Source organism: Gadus chalcogrammus, chromosome 15 (genome assembly GCF_026213295.1).
Source record: "Gadus chalcogrammus isolate NIFS_2021 chromosome 15, NIFS_Gcha_1.0, whole genome shotgun sequence".
Lineage (NCBI taxonomy): Eukaryota > Metazoa > Chordata > Actinopteri > Gadiformes > Gadidae > Gadus > Gadus chalcogrammus.
Window position 1 is genome coordinate 15,076,950 of NC_079426.1, and position 14,785 is coordinate 15,091,734.

The following is a 14,785-nucleotide window of genomic DNA, read 5'->3' on the forward strand; positions in this document are numbered from 1 at the left end:
TCTCAGTGATCAAATGGGCAGCAAGGTGCATTTGCTGAGGACTCTCCGGTGCTTACGTGGTCATATTTCACTCTTAACGTCCCAGCATCTCCATAAAATATTATACAGCACTCAGTGTGATGACGCCCGCAGACCGGCGCTTTGTCCCATAACGGTGGGCCTTTAATAATGCCATTTATCACCAACCTGCAGGGTAATCCTAATCAAATAAAACCCAGCTCGCTGTATGTGCAGTATAATAGGCGTATGTAGTCATTTGGACACATGCTATCTCTTATTCATCGTCTTCAGATAACAATATACAAAACTATACAATAATTGCAGTGGCGACACTAAACACTTCGCTCTAATGTTAAGACAACTCTGAGGAAAATAATATTTTGTCATTTTGTTGGGTAAAAAATAAGGATGGAATTTGAAATGTAACCTACCTTAAAATGTAGTCTAACATGATAAATCCTAAAGGCCTAAAGGTAGCAGAATGTGTAAATTATTTATTAATTGAGCATCTGTGTAAAGTAGGCCAATCCTAAAATAAATTATAATTGTGTTAATAAAAGGCTTAATGCAGTTTACTTTAGCCAATATGAAGCCCCAAAATATGTATACGGTGTAGGCTCAGAATTATCGCCTAACTTGAAAGATACAACTATTTATTAAAGACACAAATCAAAAATAAACAGCATGTGTTTTTCACTAGCAATCCTACGGATCTTTAGAATGCGCAACAATCTGATCTCCCATCTTCATCAAGTCGTTAGAAAACAACGGAACCATCCCTCATCCTTTCTGTCCGTCTCCAGTTTAATACAGACCGCTTTCATTGTCAGCCGTAATGGCTCATCATGTAAATCTATCTTTTGGTCAGATCTTGAAACAATGATTCCTGCAGCATGCGACGCGTCATTAGAAGGGGCGCACTAAGATCTTAATAGACTGGGGGGCTTTTTGTCCGCGGGATGCGCATGCAAATGTACTCGGCCCGCCTCGTCCAATCAGCGCGCCATCTCACTCAACATCCGCCAATGGAGAGCAAGCTCATGCAAGGTGGCCGCGCTGTTATCAGTGCATCCAGGCTTTCACTCAGTGCATAGCAGTGGAGTCAATTTACCAAGAAAGACGACCCTTATGGTCACCATCAAAACCAAAAAAAACAAAACATCATCCGCTTGTTGGGGACTTCCGAGTGGACTCCTCGCCGGTGGACCTTGCACGCGGCGATCCCCCCAGGCTGACAACACGCACACACACACACACACACACACACACACGGAGGCTCGCTTTTCCACCCGTACAGAAGTACCACCAGCTCTGAGAAGTTTTTCCTGTAGTTTACACTCCCGGTTCCAGCGGCTTTACTTCATCGGGGATACTTTTCGAGAGACGATCGGGAAGAGTTTGGCCTCTTTATGCGCTCGTCATCACAAGGCTGAGCGCTGCTTCTAAAAACTCATTGCCTTTTTTTTTTCTAAATATATATATATATCGCTCTCACGCCTATATATATATATATCCGGGCGAATTTGTTCGGTTCATGTCCACAAATGTTAGCGGTCGGGCAGATGGACGGTAACCGGCAGCAGGGCGCCTTCGTCTTGGGCAGCGCGCCGCTGGCCGCCTTGCACAACATGACGGAGATGAAGACGTCGCTGTTCCCCTACACGCTGCAGGGCCACCCCGCCGCAGGGGGCTTCAAGGCACCCTCGCTTACCTGCACACTAAACTCGCACCTGTCAATGGGCACCCCGCACGGAATTAGCGACATCCTGGGGAGACCCATCACCTCGGCCGGGCAGCTGCTCACCGGCTTCCCCCGGATAAATGGCCTGACCGCCGCCACCGCAGGGATGTACTTCAACCCGGTGACGCGGTACCCCAAGCCCCTCACGGAGCTGCCCGGGAGAGCGCCCATATTCTGGCCCGGAGTCATGCAGAACCCCTGGAGGGACCCTCGGGTTCAGTGTCCATGTAAGTTCCGTATTATTTCCTTCCTTCTGGATGCCAAGATGAGCTGACTGGGACCCTTTTGGCTCAGCAATTTGTTTTCGTTTTATAGAGCATGTTAACTATTCTGTAGTCAGAACATTTTAGATTTAGGGTAAAAAGGACAACTAGTGCTTTAATTTACCCGTCCAACTTATCCTGTAAGCTTGTAAACACTCCCACACGAGTCACTTGCAAAATTCATGTGTTAAGCCTATCTGAACCAGAGATATAATCCTTTAACAAGTGTGTAATAGTGGTAAGCCTACTGGGATACAGCCACAGAGAGACTCATACAGTGGCTGGACTGGTGTGTTGTGATAGAGAGCAAACTGTGACCGCCGTGTTGTTGTCTGGTGTTCAGCTCAAGCCGGCATGATGCTCGACAAGGACGGCAAGAAGAAGCACTCCAGACCCACCTTCTCCGGGCAGCAGATCTTTGCCCTGGAGAAGACTTTCGAGCAGACAAAATACCTGGCTGGGCCGGAGAGGGCTCGGCTGGCCTACTCCCTGGGGATGACCGAGAGCCAAGTCAAGGTGAGGACCCCCACACCGCCATTGGATGTTATTGCTGTTACTGGGTTTTTACTGCATTGTTTAAAGGAGCATTTTTTTTATTGGAATCCCATTTGATTGGAGCAGGGATTAAAATGTAGGATGTGTTTTGTTTTTGCAGGCAAGAAAATGACACGTATTATGCTAAACTTTTGTTATTCGCTTGAATCAGTCACACTGGTTGATACCATGGCCAAATTGTTGATTTTATTATTATTATTTGCTTTTAATTATTATTAGGCCATTTATTATAATTATTATGATTGTTAATAATAATAATAATAATAATAATAATAGTAGGTTATTGCTGTTGATGACAATATTCATTATCATTTATATTATAATTATCATCATAATGATGATAATGGTGGTGGGGAGTAAAGCTTCACTGTAAAGCTTCTTTGAGTGTCTAAGCGCTATATAAATTCAATCAATTATTGTTATTATTATAATGAGGATTATTATCATCATTATTAGGCCTAGCCTACCCCCAATTACAGGTTATGTTTAGAAAGAAGGTATATTATAACATCTTTGGAACAGTAGGCATTGGTTATTATTCGATCTGTAAATGGCCTAGTATTACCGTGTGTGTGTGTGTGTGTGTGTGTGTGTGTGTGTGTGTGTGTGTGTGTGTGTGTGTGTGTGTGTGTGTGTGTGTGTGTGTGTGTGTGTGTGTGTGTGTGTTTACGTGAGTGTGCATCGTGTCCACCAGCCACTAACCCGCTGTCCCTCCACAGGTGTGGTTCCAGAACAGGAGGACCAAGTGGAGGAAGAGGCACGCCGCGGAGATGGCGACGGCCAAGAAGAAGCACGACTCGGAGACGGAGAAGATGAAGGAGAGCTCGGACAACGAGGACGACGACGAGTACAACAAGCCCCTGGACCCCAACTCCGACGACGAGAAAATCACGAGACTTCTAAAAAAGCACAAGGCCACCAACCTGGCGCTGATCAGCCCGTGCAGCAACAGCTCGGACACGTTGTGATGGTGCTGTGGTGGATCTGTGCAACAGAGACGCTCTCTCTTCTCTCTCCTCGGAGGCTTCTAAAGCTCGTCTAACCAGGGTATCACTTCGTTTAAAGTCACAGAGAATGGCGCTCGGTTTGGGGATGGGGGGTTGGAGGAAATAGGTGTGAATTGGGTTGTAGCCTATAAAGACGGACATTGTAAGTGAGATGTATATATTTTTTACTGAGTAAATTATGTTGTTAAACCCATGGAAACAGAAATGTTGCAGCCCCGTTTCCCGCCATGCTGACGCGCTTATGCCCCCCCCCCCCCCCCCCATGCTCTGCTTTGGTTTGGTTATTGCAGAATAATAATTATAGGCCTATTGCCGGATTTTCTTTAAGTTTCACAATTCTAAATTCAGTACTGGCACACATTGTATAGACGCAAATGTTGTAAATAATATTGTAAAAAGCTTGTTTAACGACATCCACCGACACCATTTTTCCTTTAATCATTTAATGGATTTTATGTTTTACCTCATCAGCCAGAAATAGATCACTGGACATTTGTTTATGTTGGAAAAAGAGAGTATTATTGCTTCCGCCAAGGTTATAGGAAGAAAAAAACACTTTGTATTATGAATAAATTATTTAACAAGCATTTTTGATATTTCTGATTTCTAATGAAGCCAAACGCATGCAGAAATATCGTTGCCTATAATTACCGGTAACAAAAGAAAATCGGAATCTGAACGAATCAAGCAACTTCGTTAGAAATTTAGGACAACATTATGTGTTTTAATTAGGCTATTGCAAAACAAGACGCAATTCTGAAAGATGCACAAAAGGTCTACATGTAAATAGAGTACTTCAAGGACCTTTGCAATGTTTTTTTATATTTCAACCTAAAAATGCATGAATAGGGCCACAGATTTTTAGCCTACATGTAGGCCATATTGGAGTTGTGTTGTATTCATTTCTAAATAGGACTAACCCTTTCATTGTTATATTTATATCAAAGTGTCAACGCACTATTAGCACAACTATACTACTTATATTTCTGTTCATATAGGTAATCCGATCGGAACCTTGATCAAAATAATTACAAAATACGTTAGTATCTACAAAGATCTTAGCCACCTGTCATCACCAGCATGAACTTTTAACAGTAACAATGAATTTCCATTTGGGTTACTTAGGCACTTAGAGGAAAACTGAAACCAAGATTATTAAAACAGTCAATGTAGGCCTAGCATTTTATTTTACCTCATTTTTTTAGTCTGCCAATAAGCAAATATAACCCTGTAGGCATATGCTACCAACAGGCCTTTGCTCAATATAGAAGGGGTATGGAAGTTAACAGTCTATTATGGTAGGCCCGTTAGACCTACAAGTCTAAATAAAGAATATTTATGGGATGATTATTATCATACATAACAATGGCCTTCATACAAAATAGCAGAGTAAAGCAATGTTGACCATTGGGCAGACATGAGGTGCTGAGACTCGGTTTCAACAGTGTGGTGCCCATCCTACGAGCTGCCATCATGGAGCGGCGCAGCAACAGAGAGGACGACCAGGCATTGTGGAGTTCTAATGGTTTTATTGCTTGAGAACTGCATTGCCAACAGTAGAGGTTGTAATGGAATAGAACAGAATCTCTGTCTGCGTTATAAGAGGAGTGAAGAACAACAGCGGCCTCTCCTAGCATCAGGGCCAGCAGAATTAAAAACAAGCAGTTTCTAAACCAACCAAAGGCCTACTGTCAAGACAACAGAGATATTGCGACAGGCACGAAAAATAATTTTCACTTGCGGTGATTTAGGCGGGATGAAGAAATAAAATAAAATCAAGGATCATTCTAAGGAAGAGCCTGCGGACTCTGTAGTGTAGTGAATTAAGTCGATAAAAAGAGACGTTGGCGTTTTATCAACAGTCCTCTATTAGCCGTTTAATGCTCGCACGACCAATGAGAGAGGGGCTGTCCAAGGCTACATACAAAATTGAAAAGCATTTCCTTCTGGTTCCCCCTGCGTTTAGCGTTCTTATTTAACAATTTATAATCAAAACAATATTTATCCATTCGACTTAAGTATTTCTATGATAATTCTCACACACTTCATTTTCTGTGTATAATACTTGGCACCATAATGCAGTAACAAAAAAAAAGAAACAAACTGTTTACATTGTAAGGAATACCCAAGCCTAGGTAAAATATCACATTACGAACCATCATATATTACGCAGAAATAAGTTAGAGTAAGAATAATAATAATAATAAACGTGAGATAAGGTGAGACTGCTATGTGTGAAATATTATCTTATATAGGCCTACTTGCATGGTCTATGGCACTGCTTAAAACATTCCTGGATAGGCTATAAATCATGTGGGCTGAAAAGTTTCCTTTTCTTCCTCTCCCATTCTCCCTCTCCCTCGCTCTACCACTTTGTAATGACTATTCAAAGGTCGCTGTGGCCGAGGGGAGCTGCGAACACCAACCCCCCCCCCCCCCCCCCCCACCCCCCCACCCCCGTACCCTGCCCTCCCATGTCTCTAGACATACCTTCCGCATAACAATTTTGGTAAGAATTATAAATTATATCTCTTTTTAAAAAGTACAGTATATAAAATGAGACTCAAACCGATGTGTCAGGCATGGCAGTGTTGTGTGCAAACAACCACAACAACGACGACGACGACAGCAATTCAAACTCAAAATAACAACGCCATTAAAAAAAAAGAAAGAACAAAAACAAAAAACTTTTGATATTAAACTCGAAAAACATTCTTGATTCTAACCAGAAGGACCTCAGAGTTTGGGTCGGAAAAAACAAAGCACTTAAAAACCATTAACAAATCTATGTTATACTGTCCCGGGTACAAATAAACCTAGCAATAGACATACTACTTTTTTTGCATTGCACTTTTTTTTTCTTTTGTTTAAACATCTTAAGATACCAAACGGGACCATAGCTTCTATGCGTAGATGCATACCTTAACGGACAAAATAAAAATCTAAAATAACCATGGCGTCGGGAGGGACTCCACTTAGAGTTTTGGCAAGGAGGTTACAACATGAAAAACGAAGTCTGTCCGTCCGTCCGTATAGTTTTAAATATATAGATAATATGGATGTGTGTTTTTGCTTTTAAGGGAATGGGGTTGCATGGCAACAGTGAGGTCAGCGATGTGTGTGTGTGTGTAGTCTGGAGCCAGGCTGGCGGGGTGGCTAGTCCACATTCTCAGGGTTCTGCTCTGTGTGGAGGGAGAGACACGACCAACAGCCCAACCTGCTCAGCACTGCTCAGCACTGCTGGACACGCTAGTGTTGGCTCTTTTCTCTTACTGTGTGTGTGTGTGTGTGTGTGTGTGTGTGTGTGTGTGTGTGTGTGTGTGTGTGTGTGTGTGTGTGTGTGTGTGTGTGTGTGTGTGTGTGTGTGTGTGTGTGTGTGTGTGTGTGTGTGTGTGTGTGTGTGTGTGTGTGTGTGTGTGTGTGTGTGTGCATTTTGTACTCCTGTGCTTTTGTGTGTGTGTTTAGGTCAGTGGGTGTAGGTCAGTGTTGTGTGTTTGTGTGTTTGTGAGAATGCGAGTCTGTGTGTGTATGTGTGTGCGTGTGTGTTTGTGTGTGTTGTTGTTTCCTCTTGGGTTCTCACAGAGGCGCTTCACGGCATATCTTCTCCCCCTTTTGGCTCCATTTCCCTGCCAAAATGGGCAAATAAAAGGTTTTATTCCCAATTGTCTTCGTTCCGCTTGGGTCAGAAAAACAACCAAAGACGTTTGCTTTTTAATGTATAATAAACCAAGTGTTCAGAGTGTGTCATCCTTCTTTACAGTTTGTCGGCAAATTAGTGAAGATGGATGAAATAAAAACATGATTGACTTCATTTTCTCAACACAAATGCAAATCGACTCCAAGAGCCGAATTAGCAATTTGTGGAACAAACCTCTCCAAAATATATAGGAATAAATGAATGATTGTGTCAGGAAGTTAAATGATAAATAAACGATAGGATAGGAAGGCAGAGAGGTGTAAAGAAAGAAAAATAAATGATATTTACCACGACATCACTGCACCACACAACACTTGTGCTTATTTGCATTAGGTTTACCTGCCCCCGCTGCTATTCGGAAGGACAGGAAAACAGGCTGGAGGGGAGAGAGACATTAAGAACCATAGTGAGAGAGGAATCCACAAAGTTACGGAACAGTCTTCCACACACACACACACACACACACACACACACACACACACACACACACACACACACACACACACACACACACACACACACACACACACACACACACAGACACAGACACAGACATTACAGAGTGATATGCAATGCTCTGCGGGACCAGAGCGAGTTGACGTGCGCTTCCACAGACACACACGCACCAACACACGCACACACGCTGAGGGCCCCAACGACACGCACACGCGCTCAGCGGCCCTACGACACGCGGGTTAAACTCACAGAGCAGCCCCGGGCATTCTCCCCCCCGGGCGCTAACTACATCGGACGTCTCTTTAGACATGGCCGCCGCCGGGGGATTGTAGAGGCAACGTGTTGATCTCAGCCCCGTCGCCCCGGGGGGTCACATGACACACAGCCGCTACAGTGTCAGTGCCACACCACGGCCGCCCTGAGAGCCTGGCCGGGGCCGGCGGGTTCCCAGCGACCACCCAACGCCCCCCCCCCCCCACACACACACACACCCAGCAGCAGGTTTTAAAGAGTCCTCTCGGTCAGAGGAGTCTCTCTGTGTCTCATGGTGGGCAGGATGGGGCGTGCTACTGCACTGGGAGACGCAGCCGGGGGGGAAGGGCCCCATGGTAATACGTCACACACGTTAAGACACAGTATTACGGTATTAGCTATGATAATGAGGAAAGTCTGGATAAATGTGCATTTCTCAGCTTGGAATGTAAAGATAATATACATTTCGTTACAAATAATTATCATTCCCAATATTGAGCTGCGTTTTACCTATCCATGCTTGATTTGAGAAAATAACATTTAATACAATTGTTTTATGGAATTTAGAAAAGAAAGGGCCAACACATTAAATTCCCATTTTCCTCGAATAATATCTCAATCTTTTTTTGGGGTGAATTTACAGGGACAGTGCACCCATTATCGCAGACCTACAGACACACAAAACACACAACAGACAACACCTCAATCAGAAGGTGAGCGAGGCGAGCCTTTGGAGTTACCTTGTGGTCCCCCATGCACACGTTGGGCCCTATGTTGTCGTAGACTATAGACCGCTCCTCGTTTTCTGGCTGCGGAGAAACAAAGAGAAAGTCACAGTGAGGAGCCAGTCAGACAAATTCAGGGGAAGTAATAAACATACAATATCAAATCAAATCATATCAGATCCCACAGCATGATTATAAAAAGATGTGCTATTTTATTTTATGGGCTACATACATTAATCTACAACCCATAACCATGCTGTGCATTGCACATAACAACAATAACCACGGAAGAAACTGTCTGGACTTAAAAAAAACTATGTTGTAACGCGCTGTATGTGACGAACGACAAGATCCTACATTTTTGTTGGTGGGCATTAACGGATGTGCGAGAGGGACTGAGAAACCGGTGTTAGTACATCTGGCTGAAAAGTGCCAGCATTACTTTGGATAACAGACGTGTATCAAATTAAATGATGAATGCATTTTGACTATTAACACATGCTTCTGTGTGCTCTGACTCAGTGCTGGGCTCGTGGTAATATGTGATTCATGCTTAACTGTTTAATCATTAGGAGACGTGCACTAGGCCATTAAGAAGCTGCACTTCGCTGTGTACTGAAGAGATGTTACTGCAAATCATAGTCACGGATAGCAAGATTATCCATGACTAAGTATCCACAGTGCTCCACGGTTTATATTGGGGCTTTAAGATAGAGAAAAGTCTGTTGTCTGCGATTAGCTGCTTGCTTTGGGCCACATATCTTAAAGCGGTTAAGAGCATGAAATCCTTTTCCGAGTTTACAAGCGAGAAAACAGTATCTCTGACAATGCGATGGTCTGTAAGATACTTTTGGCAACGCAAATGCAAAGTTTCGACGGCTGCACAAACGTTAAGCGAGAGGTATATGGATTCCCTCAACGAGGCACCCTGACATTCGCTCTTAATATTTGCGAGTCCATTTCTCATGCGGACTGGCATCTTCTCAGAGAGGTTGATGGAACACACATTAGTTAAAATGCATCAGGGTTAATCTGCAGGTGAACTCAAATTAAACAAACTGACAGGTGGCCAAGCGTAAATTTGTCAGCGGGACTTTAATTTACAAGGCTGACACACTACATGGACCTGCAAGAGCACCTGCTGTAAAAGTGCACTCCATGATTCATGGCTCTCTCGCCGCAAAAGTAGCACGTCACGCCCTTTCTGCCGTGACGCATATCTAATGTTTCCCTGTATCGGAAACCATCCAGTCAGGTGGTGGGGAGAAAGGCGGTGGACTGGGTTGACTTAAATTGAATAAACACACCAAAGAAACTGTTGCCGTCACTTGCGCGCTCAACCAATAGAAGAGGGAGCCTTGTAGTGATTTACAAAGACCATTTGCCGGAAGACCGAGAGCCCCGGGCCCCTCCCCTCCCAGACATGATCTGTGAGAGCCTGTCGGGGAGAATCAGGTTCCAATACCCCCCCTGGCAGAGCTCGCAGGGGGCTGCCCACAGAGACATGAATCTGGAGGACGGCCGAATAAATCATACATCTCTGGTTGAGCTAAAGACTTTTTAAACAGCCAGCCTGCCTGCACACACACAAACTCACACATGAGCTCAAACAACCACATGTGTGCGCACACAAAACACACACAAACACACACATGTGTTCACACACAAACACACACACATAATCACACCTGCATACACACAAACACAAAACCATATGCACACACACACTGGGGGCGGGTAGGGCAGGCAGTGGGGGGTCTCTGAGCAGCGAGGAGGTGAGCAGAGGAAGGAGCTGCAGGCGTATGCGCTGGGGGGGGGAGGAAGCGTAAAGGAATCTAAATGAACGTCACGGCGCTTCGCTACGAGCGGGTCGGATGGTGTCGCCTCCGTCGCCGCCTCCGCCGTGACGCCAGCTACGCCTATTCCCCTGGTGCTGCCCCGCACCGGGACCCCCCCCTCTATACGTCCGGGCAGCACCCCCACCCCCCCCACCCCCATCCCCATAGCCCGTAACTAAGGAAGATACATTCATCAAAGGCACACTTGATCATTTACAAGCGCCTTCCATTAAACTGGAGCCTTTTTCGTCTTCTTTATTTGGGGGTTTTCGGCCAGCATAATCTTTAGACAGATAAACAAATTACCCCGGGTCCTCGGCGGCAGAGCGGGAGCGCTCGCCCGGCTAAACATTCATTACCGGGGAGGAGGAGTGGGGGGGGGGGGCGGCTAGGCGCCGCGCGGCTCAGCCAGCGCACAACCTTTGCTGTGTTAGGGCTCGGCGAGCAGAAAATAACATGATGGCGGGTTAACCGAGCGTGCCATGATAAATGAGGCCGTCGTGCGCGCCGGGCTTGCTGTTTACGGGCGCGTGTCTCCACAGTCTGTAGCGGGCGCTGCGCGGGACTGGTGTGCGGCTCAGCCAATCGTCAGGCGATTGGGGGGGGTGGGGAGCGAGAGCTAGCCGCGGGGACGCCGCTATTGCCCGGCTGTATTACTAGCAATTAGCCGGTGCTCGGGAGGGGAGAGCAAACAGTGACCCAGCTGTGTGTGGATAGCAGTCAGCGCATTTCCCTTTTATTTCATGTAAACCTGCTGAATTCTGTCACAGTGGCGTGGACATGGGGAGGGATGTTATCAGTGTGTCGTTTGATTTTTTTCAACGTTCCAGTTTCCCTAACTTCAGAGGTGGAGAGTGCCCGCTCCATTCCTGGAGTTGTTGTGGATCAAAGGCCAGGAAGGAACTGTGTGTTTGTAAGAGACAAAGAAAGCCACCCGCCCTGGCCTGAACACATGCATGCGCACGTGCAAACACACTGACACACACCCAAACCCAAACGCACACGCACACACACACACACACACACACAAACACACATCTATACACAAACACATCAGAGGAAAGTTGGCTGTATTTCTCAATACCTCTAAAAGCCCTGGAGGTCTCTGGGGGTCTCTAAACTGAAGTGAAATGCTAATGGTCAATGGATTAAGGACGATTATATCCTCCGTCTCAAATCGTACCCGGTCTGGGTTTCCAAATCCTCACCCCCCCCGCAGCCCCCCCCGCCCCCTCCCCCCACACACTCAAAGGACGTTTCCTTGGGGAGAGGTCTAACATAGACTGGGTTAAATCAGAAGTGGTGCGCTGGAACCCCAGACACGCCACCATACCCAGAGCTCAACCAGGAGGGCTACTGAAGAGTTAACACCCCCGTACAGAAGGTGAAGACGTAGCGGGGGTGGACGGATGGCGTGGGGGTGGAGGTGGTGGAGACAAGGGGGCAACCAGATTGGGCGGGGGTTAACGATGGCCCCCCCCCCGAACGCAGTGTTTGCTACGGTTTGAGTGTTGGCCATATCATGGTGCCGCCGGGCCCCTCTGGAACTCAATAAGAGGCGGGATATATACACTGTCTGTGTGGACCGGTGTCTTAGCGCTCCAGATGACTGTGGAGACAGGAGCCTCATCCCGCCATCTGGGGGCTTACGGAGGCAGGGAAGGGCGAGGATTTTTGTGTTTGTTATTCGAAATACAAAATCCTGGAGGAAACGATAACATAATTCTGGGGTGTAGGAATGATCAGCGAACCCCTCGATTTGTCCCTCCAAACCGAGTAGACCGATGGGATGGCCATGGTATCAGCCTTGTTGAGCGCTTGTGTGGTGATGGAAGATACCTTCAGAACTAAGTCTCTGGCAGTGGCGGACATCAGGATGCGGTCGCACCACGCGGGGCACCTGGTGGGCATGTACTGCTTGCCCTGGCTACTGTCTTCACTGTATGGGTAGCTGGAAGAGACAAAAAACACCAATTAGTTACCAACACGACATTAACAATTAGTGGATCAACATTAACAATTAGTGGATCAATTTACAATATAGACCTCTCAATCAATTCTACCTCGTTTGAAAATACCATAGATCAATCGAAGAAATATCGAAATCAAAGAATAAAACTCCTGAAAACAGAATGGGAAAATAAAGTGGCACAGCCTTCTGTGCAAAGGGAGTATCTCACTGGTCTGGCGAGGGGGCTGGGGGGAGAGGAGCATGTATATCCATATGACCAATCATCTGTGTAATCTACTGAATCAACACACATGGATGGCTCAATCGAAGCCATCCCTCTCTGCCAACTGTACAGCCGGAGCGCGTGTTTGTCAAACTACGTCTCTGCAGGAGAGAGCGAGGCACAGCGCGAGAGAGCGAGGCACAGCGAGAGAGAGCGAGGCAGAGAGCGAGAGAGCGAGCAATAGAGCGAGAGATACAAAAGCAAAAGAGAGCGGGATGATTTTGTTTCCCCCCCATATGTACCATTATGTCCCCACGCGGTCATCAAAAAGAGATTACGCCCCCCCCCCCCCCCCCCCTGGCACACGGCCAGGCAGAGGAAGAGATTGTATCTGAGAACAGCAGGGGAACAATCGAACAGCCTCCCCCCCCACAATACCCACGCATCATCTCTACATTGTCGAGAATTCAATTTGCCCACTGCTCCTCACGACTCATCAAACGGCGGTTGGATTTGCACGCCTCCGATCCAATTTGTTTGTTGCCGCTCATTAAGGCTGCGAGTGCGGGCCTAGCCGCCGCCACGGCGCCAATCCAATTTGCTCCTCCAGTGCCGCGCGAAGCTAACCGTAGCATAGCCGTAGCGTTGCCCGCCCGCCTCCCATTCTTTCCTCCTTCTCCGGGAGCCTTAATGGTAAAATAAACACGGGTTAGATCTCCTTTCTATTCATCACAGCTGCGGCGCGGTGCCGGCGGCTTAATTGGACGGTGTGTTCTGTGATCGCTCGCTCGCTCTGCGAGTGTGATTACGCACGGAGGCCGCCGCTGGTAAGAGCCCGCAGACTACCGACCAAAGAGTGCGCTGTATCAGAAGAACAGACGGCGAGTACCAGTAATGTCGCCAACACATAGCTTTGATTGGGATCGGAGGAGAGTCAGACACCCGAGTGGAATGCTGTTTTAGTCTGTGTTAGGAGCCGACAGAACGTTTGAGCAATGGAGACGGTGCATCTAAACGTTGTCCTCGGTAGATACGTGAGCTCTCAGTGGTGTGGACACAAACACGCTGGCTTGCTACCAGATCACCCACAGGTGCATTTTACCTACTGGTGTCAATCAACTTGAACACACACGCATGCACAACCACACACACACACATTTACCCACACACATGCTAAGATAAACAGGGGAACACACACTTCAAAATAACAGTATATCATTCAACGCACGGCCTGCAACCATATAATGATGCAAATACACTGTACCCAGGCCACGAAGTGGAGATCTGCATGAGGAGCCGGGATCCACCTTGGTGCCGTGTGTGTGTGTGTACGTGTGTGTATTTGTGTGTTCATGTGTGTGTGCATGTGTGTGTGCCTCTGTCCCCAACAGGGGCTCTTCTAGTCAAACAGGGGTGGTAAACAGTGTTACCTCACATCGATACACTGGGACAACTGTTGGACAGCCATGCTGGAGTCGTGTCATGGCAACCACACACCTGGGACCTCCAGAGGGGAAGTTGTTGTTACTGTGTGGTGATGTGTGTGTGGGTGTCTATGTGTGTCAAAAGGTTTGTGCGTGTGTGCGTGCATTTTTGTACGTAAGCGGGTCGTGTGTGTGTGTGCATGTTCGTGTGCGTGTGCATGTGTGTCTGCATGTGTTTGTGTGTGCGTGCGTGTGCACGCGTGTGTGTGCTTGCGCGTGTGTGTGTGTGGGAGTTGTTGGATGTGACACACACAGACACTCTCTCCCTCCCCCCCACCAGGTGTACAAATAAACCTGCTGAGAGCTACTTAGAGAAGGACCCTGCCTCCAATTAGCATGAATGGCCCTCAAAGCATGGGGAAATGCATGGAGGAGGGTCTTTGGGATGCTAATCACGGAGCTAAGGGAGTGATCCACCGGATAAAAGGGATGAAGAATAGGATGAGTGAATCAGAGATAGAGAGACAGAAAAGAGGGGATAAAGAGGATCAGATAGCCAGAGAAAGAGAGAGAGCCAGTGTATATGTAAGGGAGAAAGAGAGAGAGAGGAAAAGAAGAGACACAGAGAGGAGCAATAGGGGGAAGTGACTTCA

General features: G+C 46.8%; 2 protein-coding genes across 4 annotated transcripts in view; one reads left to right on the plus strand and one right to left on the minus strand.

Moving 5' to 3' along the window:
- Positions 1-1,096: 1,096 nt before the first annotated feature.
- On the plus strand, positions 1,097-4,221 carry nkx6.2 (NK6 homeobox 2). Its single transcript, XM_056610223.1, has 3 exons — positions 1,097-1,968; positions 2,348-2,520; positions 3,279-4,221. Exons 1-3 carry the CDS (start codon positions 1,545-1,547, stop codon positions 3,525-3,527), a joined length of 846 nt encoding a protein of 281 aa, XP_056466198.1. The 5' UTR covers positions 1,097-1,544; the 3' UTR covers positions 3,528-4,221.
- A 1,820-nt stretch (positions 4,222-6,041) lies between these two features.
- LOC130405126 (inositol polyphosphate-5-phosphatase A-like) overlaps positions 6,042-14,785 on the minus strand; it is a 130,353-nt gene continuing 121,609 nt past the window's right edge. For 2 of the 3 annotated variants that reach the window (XM_056610117.1, XM_056610115.1), the window contains exons 13-16: positions 12,374-12,485; positions 8,712-8,780; positions 7,552-7,639; positions 6,042-7,192 (exon numbers count right to left, since the gene is read on the minus strand). In XM_056610117.1, the coding sequence (XP_056466092.1) occupies positions 7,559-7,639; positions 8,712-8,780; positions 12,374-12,485 (262 nt within the window). In that variant the 3' untranslated portion in view covers positions 6,042-7,192; positions 7,552-7,558. Of the gene's footprint in view, positions 7,196-7,550; positions 7,640-8,711; positions 8,781-12,373; positions 12,486-14,785 lie in introns of all 3 variants that reach the window. The other variant, XM_056610116.1, reaches the window with a different exon arrangement.

Coding starts and splice junctions, on each gene's coding strand:
- nkx6.2 (XM_056610223.1), top strand. CDS start 1,545: ATGTTAGCGGTCGGGCAGATGGACGGTAACCGGCAGCAGGGCGCCTTC. Junction 1,969..2,347: donor CCCTCGGGTTCAGTGTCCAT/GTAAGTTCCGTA, acceptor TCTGGTGTTCAG/CTCAAGCCGGCATGATGCTC. Junction 2,521..3,278: donor TGACCGAGAGCCAAGTCAAG/GTGAGGACCCCC, acceptor GTCCCTCCACAG/GTGTGGTTCCAGAACAGGAG.